The 27529-nt window shown below is 42.7% G+C and overlaps 1 protein-coding gene across 6 annotated transcripts in view; it reads left to right on the top strand.

Annotated features, from left to right (window-relative positions):
- SPECC1 (sperm antigen with calponin homology and coiled-coil domains 1) overlaps positions 1-27529 on the top strand; it is an 84989-nt gene that overhangs the window by 22726 nt on the left and 34734 nt on the right. For 3 of the 6 annotated variants that reach the window (XM_075113585.1, XM_075113588.1, XM_075113589.1), the window contains exons 1-5: positions 316-633; positions 20240-21807; positions 23632-23839; positions 24478-24551; positions 25101-25279. In XM_075113585.1, the coding sequence (XP_074969686.1) occupies positions 594-633; positions 20240-21807; positions 23632-23839; positions 24478-24551; positions 25101-25279 (2069 nt within the window). In that variant the 5' untranslated portion in view covers positions 316-593. Of the gene's footprint in view, positions 1-315; positions 634-20239; positions 21808-23631; positions 23840-24477; positions 24552-25100; positions 25280-27529 lie in introns of those variants that run through there. The other 3 variants (XM_075113586.1, XM_075113587.1, XM_075113584.1) reach the window with 1 other exon arrangement.

Below are 27529 nucleotides of genomic sequence, written 5' to 3' on the forward strand. Positions count from 1 at the left end.
CCGCGTGTTGTTGTGAAATTCAGCGCGCTAATCTGAGGACGGGTGAAACAGCTCTGCGGCCGCCCACCCCTCCGCAGCCACGGGCGCGCTGGGGCTCCGAAGCCCCGCGCAAGTTTCCGAGCGAGGCTCTCGGCTGTGGTTGAGCTCGGCTCAGGGCTCCAGCGGGGGCTTGATAAAACCGGTGCCTTTCCCGGGGCCGCCTGCAGTGCGCGCTTCGGCCCCTGGGTGGCCCGCCCTGCTCGCGGAGCCGCCCGCTCTTTATCTGCGAGCTGCTCGCTCTGGCTCTGCCTCTCTTTCTCCCCCTCCTTTTATTCCAGCAGTCAGGCAGCTAATTAACTGCACAGGCCGGCCTTCAGTGCATAATATTGTAATGAGGTAGGAGGGAGAGCCACAGCTGCTTCAGCATGAGCAGCAGGCTCTGTTCCTGGTGCCAGGAACTAGGAAGGAGCTGACTTCCCCCCCCCCGCCTTTTTAAGTTGACCGGAGCGTAGACGTGAGAAGCAGATAGAGGCAGGTCCGCCTCTGGCACCGGGCATGAGCGGGGCGCCGGGGTCCTAGAGGAGCTCGGGGAAGAGCCGGGGGAGTGACCGAAGATGGGCAACCAGCCCGGGCGAGCGGAGGAGCACGACCAAGGTCTGTACGGACCGGGCGAAATGCCGGGGCTGCCGCTGCTGCTGCAGGGGCTGGGGGTTTGTTCTCGGGGGCTTGAACCGCGGCGTCCCACTGAGCGAGGCAGAGGCTGTTGTCACTGCCGATGGCTTCGAGGCTGCTAGAGAAATTACTGCTGTTTACCTTGTAAATGCTATTTGTTACTGCTCCGTACCTGAGAGCACAGCACCGTCCTTAGGGAAGCTTTCCTGAAAGAAATCCTTTGCTGGCTGGAACAGAATGCCTACGAGGGAGGGACCTTAATGCCTGACAGATATTATTTCACATAGTCTGCGTGATGCAGCTAAAAAGTTACAAAGCTTATCTAGTGGTGTACATGCGAGTTGTCAGGATCCGCAGCTTGGGCTGTGTTAGCCTTTACCTTTGTTCGTGGCCTGAGGCCTGAAATTTTCCAGGCCTTAGAATTTAAAATGATGCCTTTGTGGAAGGTCTTCCCACCATTGTCCTTTCAGAAGTGTAGTGCTTTGCATGTTAATCAGGAAGCAGATTTTATAGAAAGCCAAGAGCTGGTATCAGGTATATCTAATTCTCATTGTGCCAAATGTCCATACCGTACGTAGGAAGGCTGGTAATTTGTTCCTGATGCCGTAGTACTGTTTTGGTTACCTTTTGATTTATTTTGCTTGCTTCTCAAATGCTGAATGAGGGAAAAACAGTAGGCCCGCTGATTGCTGCTCTTTATGTCTTAGTTTCTGTTCGAGCTTAGAACCCTTTAACAGACAGAAAACGGGAATCGGTTGTATTTCCTGGCACTCTGTTTCTTACCGTTGCCATGGGAATTTCATTCACAAAATTCCATTAAAGTTGTTATTGCTTGGTCAGGGTTTCCTTAACTTCGGATTAGATATGTAGCTGTTGTTTTAAAAGAAAATACACAATACCTGATCTCTAGTCTATGAGGAAAAGCAAGAGGCAGACAACGCTGCATTGCTACTCTAGGATCTCACAACAGATCTGCCAGTGAGTGCTGGAACAGCAGTTAGGTGTAGTGGCGAACTCTCTAGCAGTATGTTAATCAGCAGGCTAATGAAGAACACAAAAGCTGCCAGTATCCAGTCACCAGAAGAAATGCTGCCCTAAGGGAAAGTTAAACTTCAGGCTGGAAAAGTATGGCTGCCTACAACCCCAGCCCCTGAAATCTATGTTTCACTGGCCATGCCAGCTGTAGAAGTCTTGCTGGCACTAAACGTGTTGCTGTCATTTGAGGAGGGGTAATTGCTGCTGACAAACTCAGAGGTGGATAAAGGTGTGAGGGGATGCACCGCTAACTTCTGATCAGAGATTGAGAAAGCTGCCTCCGACTTTGCAGGGCCAGTGGTGGGATTTGAACGGCGTATTACTATTAACATAGATGATAAATGAGCGTGCAGACCCCCTGTGGGTTTTGAAAATCTCTTTCATCCTTTGTTTTCTCTTGTCCTGTGATTTATTTTTTTATTGAAGGGGAAAGGGTTATGCTTCTGTTGCACCTAAACAGTTTTAAAACTCAGTTTTTAAGTGTAGGCTGTACTAAGGCTTGTTTTAGTACGTCCTCGCTGTTTGTAAGGTATGAATATAACTGAAAACCACAGAGCATTCGGTACTGAACTACATGCTTAAAATTCTGTTTAATTGTGAAAAAAGTTTCAGGAACGTTCCTGGTGACAAAATAAATTCTGACAACATATTCCTTGTTGTGTGTGAGAGTGCTGGCTTTGGAAGTCAGAGGATAATGTGAAGACATCTGAAGCAGAGTTTGTGTTGATTTTTGACAACTAGGATGCAAAAACTTGTTTTTCACCTTAGAACGTGATTCATGGAGGTATCTGTGTTGGGCTTTGTTTCTGCTTGGATGAACTTAATTCAACTCTGATTCAGGAATACTTACATCTTGAATAACTGCAGTCCTCTAAGTTTGGTCCTAAGTTTGGCCAAAATAAAACACAGGAACAGGCCTCTTGATCTAGCTCGTGCGCCTGCTTTAACTACAGACCATCACATCTTGACCTGTTTCCCTGAGCATGATATTCAGGGTCATATTGTTTATTTTTCTTATCTGTTCAGGAAACTTTATGGACGCTGTGTGGTTCATCTGTATGTCTTTCACCCCAAACTTCCCATCTTGGGGTACTGGGGACAGATTTTTAAACCACTTGTTCCTCTTATTGGTGTTACTGGACACTGAAGTCTCGGTTCTTTCTTAAAATCTGACCCTAAATGCCTCTGTTATATCGGTTATAACCTAGAGTAAAATACTTATTTCCGTATTCTTATAAGAGAATGATGTACTTTAACAGGTTTTCCCATTGAGCATGAATAGGAATAACATGACATGGGGAGCGTAGCTTTTGGTTAACAAAGCTCTGTGACAAATATACATTTTACTTTCAAAACTAAATAAAATAATACAGGTTCCAGAAGCAACACTTGTGGAGTCTGACAGCGTCCATGTGAGTGATCCTGGCTCTACAGCTAACAATCAAGATTCGGGATAGAAAGATACAGCTGCGATAACCCCAAGTTCTGGGTGAGCTGGTCAGTGCTGTCAAGGAACAGGAAGGAAATCATTGCCCCCGAGCTAAGCGGTTTGAAGCAACATGTTAATACAGGGGAATTGGGAAGAAAGGTAAGTAACTGAGGAAGGGACTGCAGAGAGGGGAAGGCAGGAAGGGAAGACATCCTATATTGCATCTTTCTTGCAAAGTCATCTGCTGCTGGTGCCTAATGGGTATGTTCTGGGCAGAAGACTTACAAGACTCTGTAACAGCCCAATATAATCTCTTCTTAAGTTAATCTTCATCTTGCTAAGAGTATAAGTGTGTGTCAAAAGGATTTGAGGAGATTGCTTGTAATAATGCTAGATTCTACAGGCGTTTCCTGACTTCTAATTTAAGACTTACTTTAAACGACTTACAGTCATTTGCAAGAACTTCTGTGGTGTGTGACGCAAGTTTGCATCACTTGTTTGCCAAAAGTCTGCTACTTGCAAGTGGTCACTCTGCCTGCTACACCTGAGTGCTCTGAATATTTGTATTTATAAAGCATGGGGAGGCTTTAGAATGAAAACAGCTATGAAGTAGTACAGAAAAAGATGTAAAACAGTAGCGAATATTGCTGCAGCTTGTCAGCAGAGTGAGTTTTCTGCCTGTGAGACTGGCTACCTCAAGCTAAAGGAACCATCAGATGCACAAACACAGGGCAGAGCACCTGTGAAATAGTGGGAACGTTTCATGGGAGTTGTGTGGAAGAATACCAAGTTATCCAGCGCATGAGCATTTGTTGAGAGAAGCCTTTCAAACACTAGCTTGCCTTGGAAACAGTGAGGCAGCCTGTGGTTCTAAACAGGGGTGCTAAGGTTCTTTGACACAGTTTGACACGGTAATGGTGGGGTTTTGTTTATCCTCTAAACATCTGCAGGTGATGTGATGATTAATATCTTCAGGGAAGAGGTGGAAAAAATGACTCAATAAATACAAAAACTTTCTTGAAAGAAGCAGTTGAATGGGAAACGTGAACTTCTCCAGTTGGAACAAGGTTACGGGTGGGGTTATCCAAGGGTTAGACTTTTTCTGGGACTGTGCTTATTTATAAAACATGCTTACATGGCTTGGATGAGAATATCGAATGTCAGTGTGTACACTAAGCCAGTATTGATCTGTTTTCCGATGTCTGTTTTGTCCTGGCCTAGGGGTGGCCTCATTTTATGTTTGAGGAAGGGGTTCCTCAGTGTAGGATATATAGTTTGTAAAACATACAGAGACTTTCAAGGTAAAGGGTGTTGTAGAAATATATTATTGCTTGTGATTTCTGTTTTTCTTTTTTTGGGGTGTGTGGTCAGCTGTTTTCTGGGTACTCTCTTTAGTCTCTCTCATATGCTCCTCTTCCTTTCTTCTAAACGTGGGAGCCATTCATTTTAACTCTGTTACATGTCAGCACACCATTTCTGCCAAGCAAGAGCTCAAGAGAACAGATGAGTTTAATGATGGTGTGGGGGGAAGGGAGGGAGGAGAGAAGGGCCAGCAAAGCTAATGAATCACATAGCAGCTTTCATGGAAATACCGACAGCAAGTCATGTCCTCTTCGAGCTCGGGCAGGGAGCCGTAGACCTTTTGCTCCCAGTGGAGCCAGCAAACCACAATTTGCTCTCCAGTGGATAGTTTAATTCCTTAGTCACCTCTTCCTCCCACGAGTCATTCTTGCATGGGGGTTTTACAGATGCTGTCATTCTTCAGAGCAGTAACACGCTGCTGATTAAACTGGTATTGAAGAACTTTATTTTCCTCTGGAGGGTAATTTTTACTTGACTTAAGCCTCTCTTCAAAAGCCAGTTAGGGCCAGCTCTGTTGATTAGTCTTGTGCTGTGACTTGACTGGACTGACATTATTAAATCATTTCAGACATTCTGACAAACAGATGTCAAATGGCAGTGGTCTTTTCTGCTCTGCAGGCCAGTGAAACGAGTACAGCCAAGAGACTATGTCACAATTTGGACTGGCCTCTTAGAGGAATTTAGTCATGAGCATGACTAACTTGGTGCCTCTGAAATTAGCTGTTTGAGGCAGAGTTAAGCGATAATCTGAGCTCCCCTGATCCCAAGATGAGAGGCCAAAGAATGCTTAATTAATGGAAGAGATCAGTAAGTTCTACGCTAAGGCTTTACAACAGTTTTTGGCATTGGCTGGGAGCATGTGCAGAGTGGGAATACTTCCTCTGTGGGCAGGACCAAAGCTTTTACAAGAAGAACTTTTAGGGCATGGCAGGCAGCAGGATGTGGTTTATGCATTTTGTTTTGTGTTAGATGGTTTTACTGGTGAAAATTAAAGCTGTTCTTGGATGAAGGCAGGGAGCTTCCGCTGGGTATCTTACTGAATGAGCTGGTCAGCAAGAGCTTGTCCTGTGGACAGAGCTTTGCAGTCTGTGCTTTTGCCCCAGTGCTAGTGGTGTTCTAGGATCTATGAATAGTTTGATAGTAAATGTAGAAGCTAATTTTCTTGGTGGTTGTTTTTCTTTTTAGTTAATGTGCTGCAGTTGGCTTGACAGTGGCACAGTGATAAGGAAGCAGCCAGTGGATGGCTGTTGTGTGTTGGTTCTGACACAATATTAAATTACTCAAAAGAAGGGAAAAGGTGAAAGGAGGAGAGGAATAATGCTGACCTTGGAGAAAAAACAAAGCTCACTACTCTTTATTTGGGTTGTATTTGGCTCCTCAAGGTCTTAAAGCTTTGAAGCTAGCCAAAGAAATTCGAGCAATCATTGCACCTTGGTCTTCCTACTGAAACCTGCCAGAGCCCTGGAGGTATTCACGAGCTTGTTCAGAAGCAGTCCTGTATGTGGAGCTTCTACTAGTATTTAAGCAAAGTAGTAGTAATTTCTTTTCATTTTTTCTCTTTTCAGTTCCTCCTGTATTTTACTGATCTACTCTTCATAAAATCTCCTGATTTCCACAGGGGGGGATGTAGCTTTCAGAACAACATAAAGTTGTAAAACCAAAGCGAAGTACTTCTGATTTCATTGGCACTGTATTGCTTGAAGAGGACTTAATTTGATTTTTATGTGGTTCTCACAGACTGCCACTAGCAGGTTGATAAATCTTTGATACTTTCATTATTTTTTGATACTTTTCCATGGTGTATCTCCAAGCAATTTGAACATCATAATTAAAGATTACATAAAACTGAGGATCTCTGATGACAGACACTGCTAGGTTCTCCATGCATCAACTCTTCTCTTCCCAGAATCCAAAGTAGACACGGGTTTCTACACAGATTTCTTCTGAAATGTTCCATCTACTGTATTTCATGGAGTGCTAATGTTTTTCAATAAGCAGCAATAGATACGGATTGCATGTTCTGAGGCAGAGTACTCTTTCCTTGTATGGTCTGCGCTTATCTGTCATTTCTCTCAGGCTATAGATTAACAGCAGAACTGCAATTTTCTGCACTTCTAATCAGTCTGCATAGCACACAGCTAACAAGCTGTATATTTTTATCAGCAGCAAAATTCAAATGTAAAGTTCTTACAGGCTAGTTTTATTTTGATTACTGGAAAAATATACACTTGGGAAAACATAAGGTTAATGTGAGTTTGCCGGGTCTGATTCTGAGCACGCATAGGGGATCTGTTGGCTGAAACAAGGACATATCTTTTTCTGCTTGTTACCAAGATGAAAGAACTGTGTAGTTTTTGTATCTTGGTTGGAATTTGTTCCATTGCTTAGGAAGAATATTAGGGGCTAAGTAAATATGTCCATGTCCTGTGAACAAAGTTAATGGATAATCTTGTCCTGATGGATGCTTTGGTACTAGCTGTTAAAAATCATCAGTGAAAATAGGACGTTACTGAAGCAAATAAGAATTTTACCAGTAACTTCAATGAAGTCATATTTATTAATGTATGGAAAGCAGCTCTAGGGACAGGGTGCAGTTAGTCTTCTGACATATTGTACTTATGTGGCCTGACTTTTCTCTCTTCCCCTCCCGAATTGCAGTTAAGGATAAACACTTCTTTTGCATTTTTGCCATGGACTGGTGGCCAGTACTTAGGATAATTTGATGAATGGTTATTAGTTATGTTTTGCTTTCAGTGATCTGTTCCATTTCTAAACTAGGATGATATCTGAAAATGTAAAGGCTATTTAAAAAAAAAGGCAATGTTTATTGAGCAAACTCTTAATCTTTGAGGACACTGCCATTCTACACAGCTTCTGCCTCAGGACACTGCAGTAGGATTCTTGAATTCAGCAGAAAAACCTGTAAGGCCATACGATTTTCTTACAGCCTTTTGATTTTGACCTGTTTACCTTTTACAGGTAAAAGGTCATTTTGCCTTTTACCTTAATGTTTTCCTTTAGATGGATTAGTGCAAAAGCAACTTAATACACGCTGTTTTGGTAGGAGTATGTAAAGCAAATGCGAGCGCGCCAGGGTAATGTTTTTGAAATGCTACATAGAGGAAAAGGTAGAAACTGAGCATTTTGTCTTCCTGATTGTCACAGTTTGAACTGTTTCTGACCACTCCAACTGACTGGAGAAATCCCATCCTGTACTAAGGCTAGAAAGCTGTTTTAGTTAACATGAACAAAGTAAAATGCAAAGGTGGTTTTTTCCCAGCATTTGAGGGATATTCTTTTGTATTTTTCATACCCTAAAGGTCTTCTGCATTTTGACACTGAAGATGTAGAAATCCTTATAATACCATATAATTATGCCTCATATAATCACTTTTGTAGAGGTTGTTTCTACAAGGGTGTGGATAATGCTAGATTGGTTGGCAGGAGCCTTGTTCTCTACAAGACAGGGAAGAGAAAGACCTACAAAAGTATGTCTGAATATTTACTCTATAGACAAAAACCCATATGATTCCTGAAATGACGCAGAGTTAATTCCCTTTGCTTGTGTGGAACAGAACCAGCTCAGCAGTAAGGTCCGTTAGTCACAATTAACAGCTGATAAGTGGGGGTGAGACTGGGAGTTTCTGTGAACACCAGTCATTGCAGGTTCTGGTATTCTCTGCTTGGAGAAAGTTCTCGGCAAGCTGGTGCTGTGAATGCCCTAGCCCCGGTGTTCCTGTCTGTGACACGATAAAATAGTTGTGAATTGCAGCCTGTAGGGAAAAAGTAACATTTTACCTGTTCACGGGTGAATTGTCAAAAATCCTGTTTCCTCAGAAAACAAAAAGAAAAAAACTTAGACCCACTTCTGTTTCGTTAATAAGTCTTGCTCCCAAGAACATGTAATGTCAGCCATAACGCTGGTATTCTAATGCTGGATAAGGCAGCGGTGTCATATCCATCCCCGTCTGCAAATATCATTCCTTGAGTGCAAAGAGTGCTCCAGAGAAGTGGTGCGATTTATTTAAATCTTCAAAGGTTTTTAAGCCTTTGTATGATGGCAGGTTGTGTGCAGAAGGCAGCCTGTTTTCATTTGGTTAAAGCAATGTACGGAAACATTTTATGTTATGTTTCCAGGCCTCCTAAAGTCCATGGCAGTAACCTGAAGCTGAGTATCCATTTGACTCTCTGTCAGGCCTAGGCTTACAGTCTGTCCTACCCCAAGGTGGGAGGCACAGAGCTCTGACAGTATCTCTTTAGGCTTTTCCTGAGCAAAAGCTGGTGAGGATGGAGGCGTCGGAAGGGAAGAGACAGTGCTCTTTGAGACACTGAGGAGATTTCCACAATCCTTATCTTCTACATCTTGAGAAATGCTGCTTTCATAAAACCTTGTTGAGTTTGAAGAATGGACTAATCATGTTAGAAATTATTCTCAGCCTCCTCCACACATAGTTTCTTTGAGGCTGCTTAACTGTGGAAAATTTTTGACTGATCTTTTAATTAAAAGCTCTTTTTTTTTTAACCAGGGAGTTGAAGCTCTTCCTGCTTTGAAGTGGGCAACTTTTTATAGATAAACATCTCATTATGTTATGAGATTTCTTCCTCTCTCCCCTTCTGTCTCATTTCTTTTCTTGATGTGTCTCATCCTGTGTTTGATAGTTTTAATGATTCCAGCCCAGTTCCTAGTATCAGCTCTTCAGGACAATGCTAGCTGGCTCCCTTATCTCGCTATACTAGGCAGAACTAAAGCTCTGGGTGAGCTGTGGAAACTAAATTGCAGTCTTCTCCCCACCCCCTCACTGGAGCAGGCTGGAAATGACATAAAACTGGGTTTATTATGCGGTCATCACATTTTAGTAACCAAAAGGCAGTTGTAGTACCAGTGCAATGTGTACTGGTTGTTAAGCATTAAGCAAAAATTAAAAAAAGTTTCTAGCTTTTAAGCTCTGCCCTCTGTTTTAAGGGAGGAAGAGGAACCTCTTCTCATGTTCCCATTTTTGATCCCTTTTCCCCCCACTCTTTCTGGATTATCGGGGTTTGAGAATTCATGAGGAAATAAGTTATTTGGGCTCAGTCAGTCCTGACTTGTCTGGAAGGAGCAGGGTTCTTTGTTCTTATCACTTTTCTTTCCTGTTGGATTCTTGGACCGGTGATTTTAGGTAACTCTTCTTCATTAACTTCCAGCCACAGATCAGATGTTAACATTCAGTTGTGACAGCCATTGCGCATGCGCTGTTCATGGAGGAATGCATCTACTTGCTACTCTGTGACGACCGTTATTAACTGAGTTTATATGATTAGATTTAGGGTTGGGTTTTTGTTTGCTTTTTAATTTCCTGTGCTTCTCGAAACCTCAACACTGGTATTCTGGCTAATGTAATTGTATTTTCCAGAAATGGAAGTACAGCTGTCTTGTCACCAGTGTTAACCCAGTAAAGATTGAGTGATGAACTTTTGGGCTGGGTTAGCTGGGAAGCTGTTTTCTGAGCTGAAAAGAATTATCTACTTGTCTACAAGCTAGAATCAAGGAAAATCGTGGGAGCCTCACTCCAGCTAGCGGTCATTTATCTCAGGAATAATCCTAGTACAGCCTTTTGGGTTGAGAAATTAGTTTTCTTCCTTTTTCACTGCTTTTTCTGAACAGCACCTTCCTGGGGGAAGTGCTAATAAACTTCAAGGATGTCCCCGGGCAGTTGCTAACCACCTTCTGGACAGCAGAAGCCTCAAAACTAGCAGGTAGGCAAAGGAAACCCCAAACTTACCAACCAAATCCCTAACTAAAAATCCCTTATTTCAGTGAAATACCAGAGGTTTTGTCTCTGTTCACTGAAAGATTCACATTTATGGATATTTTTCTTAAGTTTTTTTTTTTACTTCTGGACAGTTGTCTTAAAAATCCAAAATAGAGTTTGGCTTAGTATTTATTTTGTTGTAGGTATGAGGTGATTATATCTGATGTCATCTTGTTTTGACAGGTGCTTAGGCAGAAATGTTCCAGAACAAGCAAAATCAGGAAGTGTCACAGTACACAGAAATCCCTATAATTTTGGTCTGCTAACGTCACAAGTATACAGAGTCAAGGGCCTCTTAAGGAATACAATTTTTTTTTTAGTCGTGAGCTGTGATGGTTGTGGAAATTGCAAAATTGGATAAAAAAGAAGCAGCAAGTAGGGGTGACTTTATTTTTTTAAAAAAGGAAAATGTTGTTTTTCTGTAACTTCCACCAGATTAATTCTGGGATAATGTTACTTATAGAAAGTTTTAGTCGTTTTTTGGGAAGGTAGACAAGGGGGATAGTTTGCAGGTGACTAAAGTTTTTGGCAGGCCCACTGGTATTAACGGTTCCCAAAAAAGTAGGCTTGAGTTTACCGGGGGGACATTCCAGTAAGTGTATGATATAGAGTTTCTCTGAACATTTGCTAGACCATTTGCTTTGGATGTCTCAATGTTTGTTATGCCAGGTTGCTGGGTACGCTCAAAATCCAAAGCAGCATGGTGGTAGATAGCAATTACACTTGTGATCTGCACCCGCGTTGGCAGACATGGTGTGTGTGGTTTGGTTATTCCTCGGGGTCTTGTATACCTCATTTCAGAGGTGAACGCAGTGGTACCCTCGTGCTTCTCTTGCTGCCAGAGGCTTATGGCACAGTGAAGCCCCTAGGATGCTTCTTGGACTCGTGAACAGGTCTGAAAGGGAAATTTCTATTTGTGGAAGCAGAGGCTGGGCATGCTAGCTAAGGATGCATGGAGCAGTTACCTTTGCTAACGTACTTCACAGGTGTATCTTTGGTCTTTAGACTTCTGAGCAAAAGTTCCCCCTTACAGTACAACCTGCACTGGTTTTGCACTGGGTCCAAAACTGTATTATATTCAAGATAGGAATATCCAAGCTTGAGTTTTCATTTCAGGCTTAACAAACCTTCAGAAAACCCAAGTAAATAGCGTAAGAAATGCTCAGAGGAACTCTTTTGTACAGACATTAGCATATCTCTCAGGGTAAAGAGGTTTTAACTACTCCTGCTGTTATTCAGAGAGGAATTGTATGTGAACAGGCCCATAAAAAGGAAAGTAAGTCGACTGAAATACACAATGTGACTTTGTGAACAGGTTTTTGATCAGATCTTGTCTCATTTACCTTCTGAATGTGACCTTGTTTCCACTGTAATAGCATTGAGCTGTGACAATGTGAACTTGAGCTTCAGTTCTTGTTGTGGCTGTGCTAAGAGCTTGGAACCACCAGATGCTGAGAAAAGCTGATCTTCGTTTTCTGTTTGCTTTTTAACACTCTTTTGGAAGATTTAAATGTGACTTCCTATGTAAGAAGGAACGAGATGATAGAGTTATTGATCAGGGTGAATCCAACAACCTGAAAATATTTGTGATCTGTAAGAAATTCCTTAATTGTGCAGCAGAGATTCTGTGGGTACCTCCTCTTCTAAAACCAATGTATAACTTGCTGAAGGGACAGTGTAAATGGGGCCTTTTGTGGATTCTGAGAGTACTGGACAGTACGCCCGTACATTTTTGCTTGGTTTAGATGCTAAAATTTGAACTAAATGGAGATGCTTCAAATACAAGGTCCTCTTTCCTATTGTGTTACATTCCTACAATGGGAGAGCCTCTTCTAGTGGCCGCCCTTCAAAAGAATGTCCTACCAGTAGTTCATCTGCAGATTTAAATTGATGACAAGTAGTTTTGTCGTGACTTAGTCTTTGAGTTATGAAAATAGTGCCTTTTCTCGTGTGCTTCTTTCACTCCAGATCTCCAAGCTCATATCTTCTAACTGAAGAAAAAGTAAGCCAGCCCTTAAAAGTCTCCAGCTCTAATATCAGTGGTCTCTGCAGTCTTCAGTTAGGAATTGCTCAGATCAAGATGCTTATTGCTGCTTTTTCTTTGGAACCTCTGGTAGTGTAACCTTTCAAATGCAGGTATCTGTAGTTCCCTAATACTTTGTAATATTTTTATTTCTCTTTCTTTGGTCTCTGGCTTCCCCATCCACAATGATTACATAGATCAAAATCTTTGTATTAAGTCTTTTAGCTTTTTTCCTCCTGTTGCATATTGTACCTATTCCACAGGGAATGTAGTCAGGAAGTCCAGACAGTCCAACAGGCTATTAAAATTCTTCAGAAAAAAGAGTTCATGTTATAATTACTCTTTAGTCTCAGTGTCTTAAGTGAGTAGGAGGCCTTATTTGAGCAGATGCTTCTATATAATTAGTGTTAGATTATCAAAACCATCTTTGTTGTTCTGCAGCCATCTCCTTGTCTTTAAGCTAGGTGAGCCTTCCCAAAGAGTTGCTGACCTGTAAAGGTGTTGGCTCTATGACTAATACTCCGCAAACAGACTAATTCAGGAGAACCATGACTGGCCAAGCCTAGGTTTGCTTTGTTCACTGTTGCATAAAGACCAGGTAGCAGAGAGCATTGTCTTTCTGCGGGACAGCCCTAAAAGAGATGGGAAATGGTATGCTCTTCAAGTTATTGAGGATTACTGGAAGGAGTATCCAGCACTGTGTGTGGTCACTGAAAAATGCTGACAGCTAACCTGTTTGGCTCATTCCCTTTGTGTATCAAGCAGATCAAGCTGTAATAGTTTGTCACAGTGTCATTTTTTTATCCTGACTTTTACCTAAGCTGATGGTGGACCAGAAGCTTTAGACATTTCACTCTCATATATGACATTCTAAATAGCTTAAGCAATGTTGCAAATAACAGTAGGTCCTGATCTGTGTGTCTTGGCACCTATATCTCTTTGAAAATCCGGCCTTCCTCCTCCAGTCCTCTTCTAACCCCCAAGAAGCACTTAAATCTGATTTGGATCTTCTGCTCGAGTTGATGAGGTTATGTGTATCCCTTCAGTATTTGTTATCAAGCTGTCTTACCGTTAGCACACTTGGAGATTTAAGGATGGGAGCATTAAACAATGTGGCAGAACATGTACAGGGATTTTGCCGCTGTGTAGGTATCTGTGTGAAAGCACAGCAGCGCGGGGAAGGGCTGCTGTTATATCTGCCCTACTTTTCAGCAGTTGTGTTTGCTTTTTCGCATGCCACCATGAAATGTTTCAGTGTGTTTCCTGTTAATTAGGATATCAGAAGATCTCTGGTTAGCAGGGAAGGTGTTTAACTGTTTCATTTGCTTAAAGGAAAAAAAGGGGCAGGGTTTTAATGAAGTAGATCTGTGTGCAAAACTCTGAAACCTTTTAATGAAAAAGTACTTTAAGAGTCAAACGTACAGCAATCCTTCTGTGCTGTACAGTCATCATTTCCCAAAGGACATTCCTAATACTCTTAATCAGTCTCAATATCGATCTCTGGTTCAATCCTGGAGCAGGGTGAAAATGATCTGCCAAGTCCCCTGGGCTTTCAGTTAAGCTTTGAGTTCTCTGTGTAGCTCGGCCACTTCTGGAAAGGGATTTTAAGCACCAGGTTAATTAAGTTTTTGAAAACTTTGAGTCGACAGAAGACAGGCAATATGGCTAGGCTCCTGGTAATATGTGTTTCTTTATCGTGGGGAGTTGACAGGGAGTGCAGTGGCTCCAAGCTAATACCACCTTTTCTGATTTGGCTGTGACTAAATTCAGACCAACAATGTCATGAAGTTGCATATTAATGCACTGCATTAGGTTGTTCATTGTGTGACTGGCAGTCACCTAAGTGGCACTTGGGTACTGGAATAATTCTGAAAATGACACAGAAGCTGTTATTACCTGCCTTGTAACACCAGCTTGTAAATCTGTTGTGAAAGCCTGACTGTTCAGTTCAATGTCCAGTGGCATTCTACATGTCGTGAGACCTCCTAGTTGCTCTCTGTCTGCCTCTCGAGCAGAGGACAAGTCTCCCACAGGTACTGTCAAATCTTTCAGCTCAGTGTAGGTATTTTAAGTATACCTAAAGGGCATCTGAAATGGCCCTAGACATCTGTATTTTGTCTTCCTACACTAAGTGTCATAAGCCAGGTGGGATTAAGGTACACCTGTGGTCGAGATTTGTTTTGCACAGGCAAATCAAAGCTGGCTAAAAATAGTAATAGAACCTTATACAGGCAAGACTGAGCACGAAGGTAGTGCAGGCATGCACTCATATCTGTTGCTGTATGTAACCAGCGCTGCTGTGGATCTCAGCAAGATCTTGGCAAAGCCTGAGTAAGTGCAGTCATTCTGAGTCCAGCATTTACCAGAGTCACAGCCAGGGGATAAGCTGAAAACCAAAACTGATAAGAAGGACCTATTTCAGCTAAACCACATGTGCTAGTGCACAGCAAAATTGTATGGGGAGGCTTAATAACTCTATTTGCTGTACAAGTGTGGGCTGTTAATAGTATTCTCTTTACTTGGCCATCCTGCTAAATGCTTGCAGCCCACTGGATTTATACTAACCTTTCCCTCAAGGTATCACAGGAATCACTTTTCTGTCTGAGGCTTGGGAGTTCTGTTCAGATGGCAAAATTTATTAAAATATCTTAGCATGTGGGAACAGAATTCCAGAACGATGGAAGAATCAGTCTTCTGTTGGCGCGGAGGCTATGAGTTGGCCCATAATTTCTTGTTGCTATCTCTCTTGTTTTGCTATCCCTTTTTGATGTGGGAGGGATGGCAAAGAGGCACAAGACAGTGAAATAGCTGGTCTGTTGCAAAGGCAGGAGTTAGAATGAAAGATGTAACAGTCCTGCTAGAGCAGCAGCTACTCGTGAGAGTACAAACTTGTCTGCAGGCAACAGTTTGCCTTTTTGAAACGTATGACACTAACATTGCTGAGCGCTATGAATAGTTTTCCTTTATTTCTTGTTGTCCTGCCCTTGCAATTCAAATAAGGTATCCATTGTTTAAAAACATCGCACCAAAGATGCATCTGTCTTCATGCTTTAGTCTTACATGACTGAAATGCTTTCTGAAATGAATCAGTGATCAGCATGCTTAAATTACATAGATGAACTCTACATGCAGGAGGCTTAGTACCTACTTAAACTATGGAAGAATGAATTACTAATGTGGGTTTTCAGATTTGCTGAAGCAAATGTGTTTTTATTGTTCTTAGCTTAAGAGTTGACAGAATTAAAATTTAGGAAGGAAGTACGAAATGGAACATTCTGTGTTAATTCGGTCCTTGGAACAGGCAGAAGCCCACGGCATTAACCTTTGGGTTATTAATACATTGATAGAGGGAAGGATTAAGAAAAGGGCAGGTTGTGGGACACAAATGGCACAAAGGCCAGAGGCAAATAATCTTGTATTGACTCCAGTTCTAAAAATCAGATTCAAGGTGGAAGTCAGAACACTTCCAAAGATGTTTCTGTGATCAAATGAAGTGACTTCCCAGCTGAGATTCCTCCTCTGCTCTGGGACTGGAGAAGCAGGTATTTGAGCTCTTAACTATACTTAAGAGTGAAGTAAAATAAATAACTTCAAGGCTAGCACTTTAGTGGGAAGACAGTGATACGTGCTCTCTCAGAGCACACGGAGTGTGAAGGCAGATAAACTTACTGAATCTTCATTCCAAAATGTCACGCGTGTCTCCCCGTGACTGTGGCAAAATGTTTGCCACGTACTCTCCCTTTGCCTGCTATCGCTGTAATTACATCAGCCGTACTGCATGGGCTTGACTTCTGAACAGCAGTCCTATGTGTTCACCCTGGGGGAGTGGGAAATGGTTTTCTCCATTCCATAGTCCATTTTCTTCTGGTTGTGGATGTCCCTATGGGAGCTGATGTGGCAGGTGCTGAGAGCTTAGATCAAATATAGATCATTAAGTGGAAAAACTGAAGTGTAATCCTGATCCTTCCTCTGTGAAAAACACTGTGCTGAAAATGGGATTAAAATGGCTAAAGATCATCATGAGGGGTCAATTTTTATCTCACTGAAGTCCCACTTTGTTTCTGACACCAGCGGAAAGTCAGCAAGCGTTCCCTGGCAGAAACTGGTGCAAACAGTAAATCTGCACAGCAGGCCACCAGCCAGCTCCAGGGTCCTGGTCCTTCCTGCGACCTTGGGTGAGGCATTTCATTGCTCTCTGCTTCCCTGTCCTGTGACCTAGAGCTAACAATTACGTCTTAGGATTTGAGTCAAAGTACTCTGAAAATTATAAGCTCTATGTCTACGTTAAGGTTTAAACCCTCACACCTGAATAGTATGGCTGATACTGAAAATGGGCGCCGAGGCAAGTGCGATGATGAGGTGACCTCAGTCTGAGCAAAACAGGTTTCCAGGCAATAACTCTCAGTGGAGTAATTCCCAGTTCCTCTGCAGTGGGGGAAAACAAGCTGAGCTCATTAGCAGAGTGGGTGTGAGACTGGGAGACATGGGATGTTAGGTATGGTGGAAAGGGAATCAGAAAAATACTGTTGGTCAGAGGTAGCCTGAGTTTGGATACGTGGGAAAGAGGTTGTGCTCAAACTTGGCAAGAGAATAGTTAAGCTAACAGGTTGGGCAGGGTGGATGAACAGTGAGAACAGGAATGAGGTGCCATAGCACCATTTTCACCAAGCAGAAAGGTATTCAATGGTTTGGCGTGGTTTTTCCGGAATGTATTCTTTGAGATGCAGGGCTCGTTGTTTTTTCTCTTCACTGCTCAAAACAAGCAGCACTTTCTAGGAAGAGAAGTTGTGTGTGATTCCAGCCACTTGAAGCAGCAGCATAGATCAACCCTGGATCGGGTTCTGCAGCTTGGCAGGCGTGTGCCTCTGGAGTCTACCATAGCCCGTACCCAGTGTGGGGTGTCGAGCTAATCGGGTCACCAGGGTGACTTACAGCCCTGAATGCAGTTCCTGCGTTGTGGGTGCCTTGGGCTATGGGGCTGGCAGTTCCATTAATAACCACTGCACTGCTCAATTTCAAGGTCATTCGGTGGGAGAGTTGCCCATAAAATAGACTTTATAGTAGTGCTTATACTTTGGTGCTCTGTGATCAATATACACATGCATTGAGAACTGTCCCTTTTCTGGGCTCTTCTGGCTTTTTAGTATTGCATGGCACTGTTTTGGAAAGCGGAGAGAGGAAAATACATAAACATTTCTCTGTGATGAAAAAACAGGTAGGTTAATGGTTATTGATGGATAGCAAATGCTTTGTGATTTATGACAGAACAAGTTAGCAGAGCATGGAGTCTTACAAAACACGTGGGACAGGTTGAGTAAGCTCAGGGCCTGCGCTGGTTGGCAAGCTGGTGAAGTACAGATAATCCCAGTTAAATATGCTTAATTGTTATCCTTATGTAGATGTCTTCCATTGCTCAGGACCATGTTGCAATTGTCATCTGGTGGTGATTAGAAGCGCGCTGGGCACTGCTGCGAGAAGTGCTACGTTTCTCTTGGGAAAAGGTGGTTTTCTCAGTGCCATGCTATTTTTACCAGTGTGTGGTAGCATCATTATTTCTTGTAACGTATATACTACTGCCCAGTCAGCACTACCCACTGCTTAACTCTACCCAGTCACGTGCTGACCAGATGACAGTTATGTCATTGGGGGGAAAAAAAGAGAGTTTTTTGAGGTGCTTGCTTTGTAATAAAATTTTGTTATAACAGTAGAAAACCCCTCCTTCAGACTGAATAAAGATCCAGGACATAACATAAGGCTTTAAATCCATCCCTTAGGCTCCATCTGTGGCCTTTTATAATACATATTTTATACTTTAAATCTGTAGTATGATTATAGCTTGTGTGAGTACTGCTTCTCTGCTCTGGACGCTTGTGCTGCTGTACGTTCAAGAGAATTCGAACAAGGCGTTTTTCTCTCTCACCTGGACACCTGGGAACCCCCACATGAACCTCTGCCTCTGAGCAAGAAGCTGTGCGGAGCTGGTATTTCTCCGCTGGAAGCGAGGCATCGCATCGCGGTCCATCCAATTTCCCTGTTGTCCTTCATCTGACGGCGTTAGCTGCATTGACGCAAAAGCTTTGCTCGCCTGCCGAGCTGAGTGTGAATGCAGTTCACAGGTGCCAGGCCTCGGCAGCTGGGAGCACTCGCATTTGAGAAACGGGCTGAGCAGCGAGACGAGGGCCTTCAGCTCCGACAACTGAAATGCAGGTCTGGAATTGCACCAGCAGCCATTTGAGTTGCAGTGGAAAATCTCCCTGCTCCACTTGCGTTGCACTTTTCACTGGGGAGCCTGGAGCTGCCTTGATATGTTGGCACCTCCAGCTGCAGATGACTAAATGAAGCTGTGTGGGCTGCTCGCTGTCCGGCCAGACTGTCCCTGCTATCTCTTCCCACAAACACTGGAGCCTTTGTCTCTGGCCTTATCGTGCCCCTGCCATCACAGAGCCCTTTCTGTGCTCTCCTCCCAGCACAGCGCCTCTGTGTTCAGGGGTCTTTTCTTCAGCTGCCCTTTGTCTCGGGGTGTTTATTGTGCCTGCTGCAGAGTGTGTTTGTTTGGGAGAGAGGAGGAGGGGCTCCTGTTTGTGTGGGGTTTATAAACCTAGTGCATTCTTCAAAAGACATGCTGACCAAACTGAGTGGTGTTAACGTTAACCCTTCACTGCCCTGCGTTACTGAGAGATTTCCTCGATGTGCGAAAAATGCTTCGGGAGGGTTATGGAGTTGCTTGCAGCGTAAGGCAGTAGCCACGCAGTTGTGCAGCGGGGGGTCTGCTCCCCCTTTGATTTTCTATGAAGGCTCCACATGTGTATCAGCAAAGAGAGCCTCCCAGACATGGGGAGATGTAAGTGATTCTAGCGTTTTGCCCCAGAGTGCTGCTGGAACTTGTTTTTACTGCAAACACTGGCTCACTAGCCCTTTCTGTTTGCATAACTGGTCCTCGCATCCTGTTTATGTACAGTATTTTTCATTGTACCATACCCCAAAACTCTGTGGCTCTGTACTGTACTTTTGAGTAAGGTCCTGAAAACCGGAATTTCTTAAATTCAGAGTGTTGCCACTTGTGGTGGCATTTAATACCTCCCCTTTTGAATAACAAGCTTCTTTTCTTTAACCAGCTTGTTAATAGTTAGGTGGTTAGGATGGCTCTTATTGTTTGTTCAGTACCCATGGTCCCATATTCCCAGAGAGCTTTGGAAGAGGAAGGTCAGCAACTCAAACTTTTTCCTTTGTGATCACATAATGCTTTGCATTAAATTGGATTGGGGGGGGGGAACAAACCAACCACCAAACAGACCAGCATCAACTTTCTAACCTCCTTTTGTTCCACCTCCGTAAGAGGACAGGAATTTATAACATGAAAAATCTCTCATCTATTTCTGCAAGAAGCTGCAGCAACACAATTGTCTTAGTGTTAGAAGTGCCAGGAGAGTTTTGTATTTCACTGAATCTGCAGTCAGCATAAAGTTTCGGACCTTTTTTATGATGATCTGCATAAACTGAGCGTAATGCAGATACCTTAGTTTTATGTGGGACAAAAATACTTTTTTTTTTTTCCACGGATGGTATCTTTTCTGAAGTACTAAACTTTACCCCAGAAATGAACAGGTTTAAATTCAGCATTTCACAAAGTAGTGTAAAGAATTTTTACTCTCAAATAATTAATATCCTGGCCTTGGGGGTTGCAGTTCATGTACTGCAGCATCTACATATTATATTATCACGCTGGGAAAAAGTTCAGCGGGCTGTGTTCCTTTGCGGGGGGTGGGAGAGGAAGAAATGCAAAATAATACAAGCCTTTGAAACATGAATCCACACACTCAGTCATGACTAAACCTATTCAAACACTCAGATGTTTTTTCCAAGACTGCTCTAGGCTCTAGCATTGTTGTTGTGTGACTTGTTTTCTCTATGAACTAACTCAATTTGTCTCATCTCTTTCTCTTCAAGGAACAGTTTCAGCTGCAAAGCGCACAGGGATTCCAGCCCCCCGGGAAATATCGTCATCTGTATCCAGAGAGCGAGCCGTATTGCGTGGTCAAGCCAGTGCTAGGAAAACACAACCCAGCCCCACCTCTTCTGGTACACCGACTCCTACCAAACACGTGCGCCCCACTAGCAAGTCCAAGCAAGAGAATGAAACTGGTGACAAGGCTCTTCTGGAATCTCAGGTTAAAGAACTCCTGGCAGAAGCAAAGACGAAAGATTCTGAAATTACCAAACTCCGTTGTGAGTTGAAGAAATGCAAAGAGAAAGGATCACTTAACGCTGAAGGAATGGGTGCTTCCAACCAAAACGTAGAAACAGTATCACCTGTTGACATAGATCCATTAATACGGACCCTTCAGGAAAAAAACAGGACTTTTCAAAAAGAGCTTGCTAGCCTGGGAGAAGAAAATCGTGTTTTGAAAGAGAAATTGCTTTATCTAGAGAACTCTCCTCTCTCAGACACAACAACAAGCAGTGGGGGTGACAGCAGCCTCCCAACCCCAACTACCCAAGAATCCAGTTTTGGAAGCCCATCACAAAATGTGTCGAGAGGAGAAATGGATGAGCACAGGCAGCGTGTGAATGGGGGCGCGCTGCGTAATTCAGGTTCTTCCAGCAGTGATGTAACTAAAGCTTCTTTGTCACCCGATGCATCTGATTTTGAACATATAGCAGATGTACCTTCCAGGCCGACATCCTCCAACAGCAACCAATTCAAAGGTTCCAAATGCTCCACTACAGGAAGCTCTCCAAACAATATTAGTGACCTTTCGGTTGCATCTCTGACAGAGAAAATACAAAAAATGGAGGAGAATCACCACAGCACAGCAGAAGAATTACAAGCCACTTTGCAGGAGCTGTCGGATCAACAGCAAATGGTGCAGGAACTGACAGCAGAAAATGAGAAGCTGGTGGAAGAGAAAGCTCTACTGGAGACTTCCTTTCATCAACACAGAGATAGAGCAGAACAGCTGAGCCAAGAAAACGAAAAGTTAATGACTCTCCTCCAGGAGCGATCCAAAAATGAAGAGAGCAGAGCTCAGGAGGGGAAGGTCCTTGAACTGGAACAGAAATGCGCAGAAGTTCTTGAAAAAGCACAATTTGAAAGAGAGAAATTGCTCAACATTCAGCAACAGTTAACCAGCAGCCTACGAAGCTTAGAAAGGGAGCACCAAGATGCCCAGCAGGTGATTAAAAGCCTGAGAGAAGAAAATGAGAAGCTGCTTAAACTTCTAGAAGTGGAACAGCAGAGCAACAGCACGGTGACAAAAACTCTGGAGGACTGTAAAATTGCCTTAGAGGGTCTAAAAATTGAGAATGGCTCTCTCAAAACTCAGCTAGAGAGTGAGAAACAAAAGGCCGCAGAAATCAATGCGATGGGATGTACTACCGACAACTCGGAGGTGCAAGAGATGCTGAAAGTAGCCCATGCAGAAAAGGATCAGTTAGAAGCGTCTTGCACTGAGCTTAAACAAGAGCTGCTGAAGGCGAACAGTGAGCTGAAGCACATTCAGGGTCTGCTCTCTAAGGTAAAGTAGTAACAGCGGTAAAAACATAACGGTTGTTTATCTGTCCTTCCATAAATGGATAATTGTTGGTCTTGAGATTGTTATTGAGCCATTGATTATAAGTTTCCAGGATTTAAATTGCATTATTAGTTTTGAATGGAAGCTGGGGTTGTGTGATTGTCTCTCTCTGTTGCTATATGCATATTTTCCCAGGAATAACTGTTAGCGTAGCTGTGTTTATAAATTAAAAACTAATTCCCCCTAATATCTTCTGCAGAATTTACTATTTTGGTAAATAGAACTGTGTTTATCAAAATTGGAGCAAGAGAACAGGTCAATAAAAAATTACTTTGATATTATGTGAACAAATATTAGTGAAAATCACTTGGTAATCCAGATAGAGAAGGGCATGAATAGTCAGCAGTGAATATTAAATTCTGAATAATTAATCATGAATAATTAGTAGTGAACTATAGGTGTCATTGGTCATGAGAACACAAGGACGTGAGGTAATGCTCAGAGAAGCTGATACTTACAGCAACGTGACTAACAATGCACGGTCAAGCCCCAGATGAGATTCTAATTTTATGAAACTGAGAAGGATTCTGTTTTGGGACAGGTAAAGTAATGGCAAAAATACTGATTTGTTTCAGAACAATTCTTCTCTGCCTCATTTGGTAGTCTCCAAAAAACTTTTAAGTCAATAACTTTTTCTATTATCTGTGTGATCACGGCTGTTCAGAAGAGAGCTGCGATGTTAGGTGTCCTAGAAAAGTGCTAACGAAGCACAAGCCAGTGGTTATGTCCTACCACTGCAGAAAGAGTGATAGTCAGCGAGCGCAGCCTTTCCTGTACGGGGAAGGGATCGGGAGAAGAATGGTAAAATTGGCGAGCTGCAGAGGAAGAGAGCACTGCCAAAAAGCACCTCCATGATTTGAGGGATTTAGAAAATCCAGATGTCCTTTCAGCTTAAATAGGTGACCACAGCAAATGGGGTTAGTAGAGGAAGCTCCCAAGCGCTTGCTAGAGCTGCAGTTTATGAAGAATAAATGAAAAACTGCTGAGTGCTCAGACTGTACCAAACTTTTATTGCCTGGTTTTGAAACCACAGATTTCCTCCTTTTTACTCTTCCTTTCCCTCAAATTAAGCAGTTTTGAGTCATTGGCTATTTGTGACACCCAAACAAGACCACAGGCATCTGTAAGGCTGCCCTTCAGTCAGGCTGTGCCAGTGCTGCTCACTGAATTGGCAGCCTAACCTTGCTGTTCATACTCACAGATCTCCCCCAAACCTGGAAGCATAGGTCTGTGGGCCGGAGCCAACAAACTGAAGTGCAGCAGATTCCCACTTCAGTAATTCCAGATGTCCTATATCCAGAAAATATACTTATCTGCAGTAGCTAGCTCTGTTACATATGTTTTCACAATCCTTTGAAAATGCACATGGTAAAAGCGGTAAAATTGTTCATGTGGATAAAGTGATTGTCATCTTGGCCCTAAGGCGGTGATATCACTCTCATAACAATACATGAATAGATGTGGAGCTTTCCAGGAATATCATTCCTCTATGTTCATCACCGGCAGAGATTGGTTTGGAATTATAGTCATCAAATAGAAATTTAATTTCCTCTCTAGCATCTTGTTTTATTGTCTGTCTGACTAGGCAAGAAAACCAACATTCACAGCTCATCTGTGTTTCCTGAAACTCTCATTAGCGTTGAAACTCAGGTTTTACAATGCATAGAATACAGGTTCAATTCTTAAGTCCATAAAATGCCCGGTAAAATCTCTAATGAGTTGTTAAGAAATAAAGGCAGACTTGCAGCTTGCTTTGCTCCCTTCCAGGCTGAGAATGAATGTGGTCAGCTGAAGGAGGTGTGTGACCGGCAGGCTGAGCAGCTGAGCAGAACCAGCCAGAAGCTGCAGGAAAAAACATCAGAGAATGAAACAGATATAAAAAACCTGAAAGAGACAATTTTCGAGTTGGAGGACCAGGTGGAACAACATCGTGCTATAAAACTGCACAATAACCAGCTCATCAGCGACCTGGAAAGTAGGTGGAGCTGAAAAAAGGGTCTAAGTGAACTTAGTCTGGAGGCTCAGTTATGGCTGTGACAGGGGGGGAGGAGGAGGCATGTCTTAATACGTGTGACAACAGCCTCACTTCAGAAATATTTCAATTCTGGCCAATCCTTTCCGTTCATGCACAAAAGTCACTACTTTAACCGTTAGTACCACAGAAATAATGTTAGAGTCGGTCTCCATGCCTTGTATTGCCTGTTCTAGAACCGGAATTCTTGGCCTTTTCAAGAACTGTACGGTGGAGGTTGTGGTGGTGCTGTGGGAGGGGAGCTGCCACCTGGTGGAACGAGTGGCCCATTTCGCTGACCAGGGTTGCCTCTACTCTCCAGAGGTGTGTGGAATGAATAAGTGATCCTGCACATATGATTCTCTAAATTTAAAAGCCTGGTTTAATGCCTTAAAATAATGACCTATTTCAGAGATGTTTGAGTAACAAATCTACTGTTGATTCCATTCCTGCTCCACTGACAGAGTACCTTAATTTCAGTTCAGTCTGTTTGGTGGCATTACTAAAAGCAAAACCAGCTAGGCTGCTCTGCCCTCCCATTTTCACTTTTCACCCTTGCCTTTGTGTGTTTAATAATCTCTTCTCTTTTTTACCATTTGTAGGTAAAGCAATGAAGCTGGAAGAACAAAAACAAGAGACAGAGAGGCAGCTGAAGGCTCTGACCAAGCAAATGAAGGTAAGGCTTAGACTCCGTGGCAGAGCTGAGCTTTTATGGCAATACTGGATTTGAGAGAAGCATTGTCTTTTTCTAGAACAATTGTGGAAAGTTCTTTCTATATCGTTTCATCCTTCATTCTCTTCACTTATTTCTAGCTGTTTCTTTGCCTGTGAAGGAAAAATACAGTACATCCTTCGCAAATTAGTTCTGCTTTTTGTACCTGTGAACTTCTGCTACTTTGGAACAGCCATTCCTGCTTCATGAATCATCAGTAGCAATGAGCTCTTTTCAGCAGCAGTGCTTGTAGTAGTATCACAAGTCTGAATGATCAATAGCTATAGGAAGAACTTTGGGTTTTTTGTGTTGGAGTGGACAGCTTAGCATCAGTTTTTCTTCTGTAGTACTGTGTAAAGATGGAACTCTTTAGTTTGACCTTGGCATCATCCTGAAATTGTGGCAAAATCCTGGTTGCTTGGGTCACTGAAAGAGAGATCAATAGCTAAGTGCTCAGCTCAAATAGGTGCATCTCTACAGCAAACAGTTTGGGGTTCTAATTGTTCTTTCTAGGAAGATACAGAAGAGTGGAGGCGTTTTCAAGCTGATCTGCAGACTGCGGTGGTTGTAGCCAATGACATTAAGTGCGAAGCCCAGCAGGAGCTCCGTGTGGTAAAGAGGAAGCTTCAGGAGGAAGAGGAGAAGAGTTCCAGACTGCAGAAAGAGCTGGATGAAATGAAGGGCAGCAACAGGTTGGTTATATATAAAGGTCAAGATTTGATCTCTGTACTGCTAACATGCATGCAAATGGTGCTTTGTCAATAACTATTCATTGGCTTGGATGTGCACGTTATCTGTTTTTAACTCTTCTGAGAGATTTTGGTGTCTTTTATTCTAAGATGTTTCTGTTCTTTTTCTTTTTGACAATGTAGTTCTGTCAACTAGGCCATGGAGGTTTTAATCAGCAAGTATTAAGTAATAACAACTGCCAATATCCTCTTATAGCTTTGTTCTAATACTGTATTCCACTGTGTTTTATTGCCTTCATAACACTCTATGCAGCTGTATTAAACCATCTGTGAAAAGGTTGCTTGGCTACATATATTCAGTGGGACATGCAGAAGAGAACTACTTAACCTGAGAGGAGTCAAGGACTATATATGCTCAAATTAAAATGAGCACTAGCTGGACTTCTTTGTTCTGCAGGTGTTGACTGAGTGATCAATGCAGGTACTAGGATTCCTCATCTCGCATCTCCTGTCCTTAATTTGAAGCCTGCTGTGTGATTAGCTGTGTTTAAATAGTCTGGGCTGTGGCCTGGGCGAGCGTTTAGCCCAGAAGCAGCTTGGTCGTGCAGTGGGCCCACCTGTAAAACAGTTGCTGTAGTCTCAGTGTTTGGAGGGGGAACGGTAATCGTGAACCATGCAGAGATATACCCAGCATGACAAGCTGTGTATGTGGGGCTTCCCTCTGTGGGAGCGTGGTGAGAACAACAGTGACTTTTACAATTGAGTCTGGAACTAGTACAGATGCCTTAATGTGGCTTTTGTGTGGCACATGACCTTTCTATGTACCACCTTTAATTCCAAAAAATCATACTACAGTTGAAGTACTAAATAAGAAGAGATGGAAACCAAAAGATGTAGTAGAAGGAAGAACCAAAATTTCTAAAGGCAGGGCTTTGCTTTGCTTTTTTTTTTTTTTGCATTGACACAAGCAGAACCAGCAGAACTGCAGCAATGAAAATGTGTTCAGGGGGAATGAAGAAAGACCAAAAAAACCCACAAAAAGTGGTACTGTTTATCAAAAATGTGTGCCAAATCAATTTTGCTCCTCTAGATTTTTCAATTTCATCTCCCTCCTAGTAGATTCACGGCCAGTGGTAGAATAGCCACAGTAAGACAGTGAATCTGGTCGTTTCTTTCAGGTGGGTTAACAGTCCAGCTTTATGTTGCACATACTTGCTCACTGTTTTCCCTTCAGGAGTTTCCGCAGCAGCTGTACAGTGGATGGGAGTAGAAGGTAGGAGGGCTTTTGTGCGGAGGTGTATGGATCAGAATTCCTGGACTGAAGGAACAGAAATACTTTTTTCAAGAAAAAACAAAGGAATGTTTTTAAGCTCCAGTGTCATTATCAGAGGCCCCGGTGGATGCAAAGAAAAGCTATTACAGACTGCGTATTCAGACAAAATGATTACCAGACAGTATTTAAGTTCTGGGCTCTGCTTCCATTCCTGATTTGTTATTAATGAAATTTCTCTTGTTTAGTGTGGGATCCATATGTAAGGGCAGGGATCATATACTTGTAGGTTCCCCTCTTTACTCTTTTGGGTTTTGATCTGAAGATGTATTTGATAATACTTAAATTGAATAGAAGATGACCCGCTAATATGCAAACTGGGCTATTTATCTTCCATGTATAAGGAACGTGGCTGCACTGTCAGCTCTTTGGCATAAGAAGCCTGAGCTGCAAATACTGCTTTTGACATTAGATCCCCAGAATCCATACATACATAGTTCCAGAAGAGGTGTTCAGACATCTATTTAATTAAGTCAGTTTTGGCATTTGTCTCTCCCTTTCACATGCGTATGGATATATGTCTGTCTTTGCGTCATGTTGAATATCTGTAATAGCTTGCTTTGAGTATTACATTGGTCATGGAGCCAGATATACTGTCTGCAGTGGGCAGTAATTATTCTGTTTCAAAGACAGGTGTAAAGACCAAATTTTGCATCTGTCAATTTAAGTGTAATTAATTTAACTCACAGTGTCCATGCAGAGAGTGCAAAATTTCTGTACTGAGTGGTATGGAGAAGATAATGAAGCCTGTGTAAGTCATTGCCTAAACAAACCAGTGATCAACAGCTAAGCACCGAAATTTTAACTGCACTGACCTATAAAACAAATTGTTGAAGTCGCCAAAGCTGCTGCTGAGAGCCAGTTCCACACTCCCAGTTATTTTTGCATTCCTGAGGTCACCATCCTCCCCAGCACCTCAGCTT

The sequence above is a fragment of the Phalacrocorax aristotelis genome, chromosome 18, assembly GCF_949628215.1.
Source record: "Phalacrocorax aristotelis chromosome 18, bGulAri2.1, whole genome shotgun sequence".
Classification (NCBI taxonomy): Eukaryota; Metazoa; Chordata; class Aves; order Suliformes; family Phalacrocoracidae; genus Phalacrocorax; species Phalacrocorax aristotelis.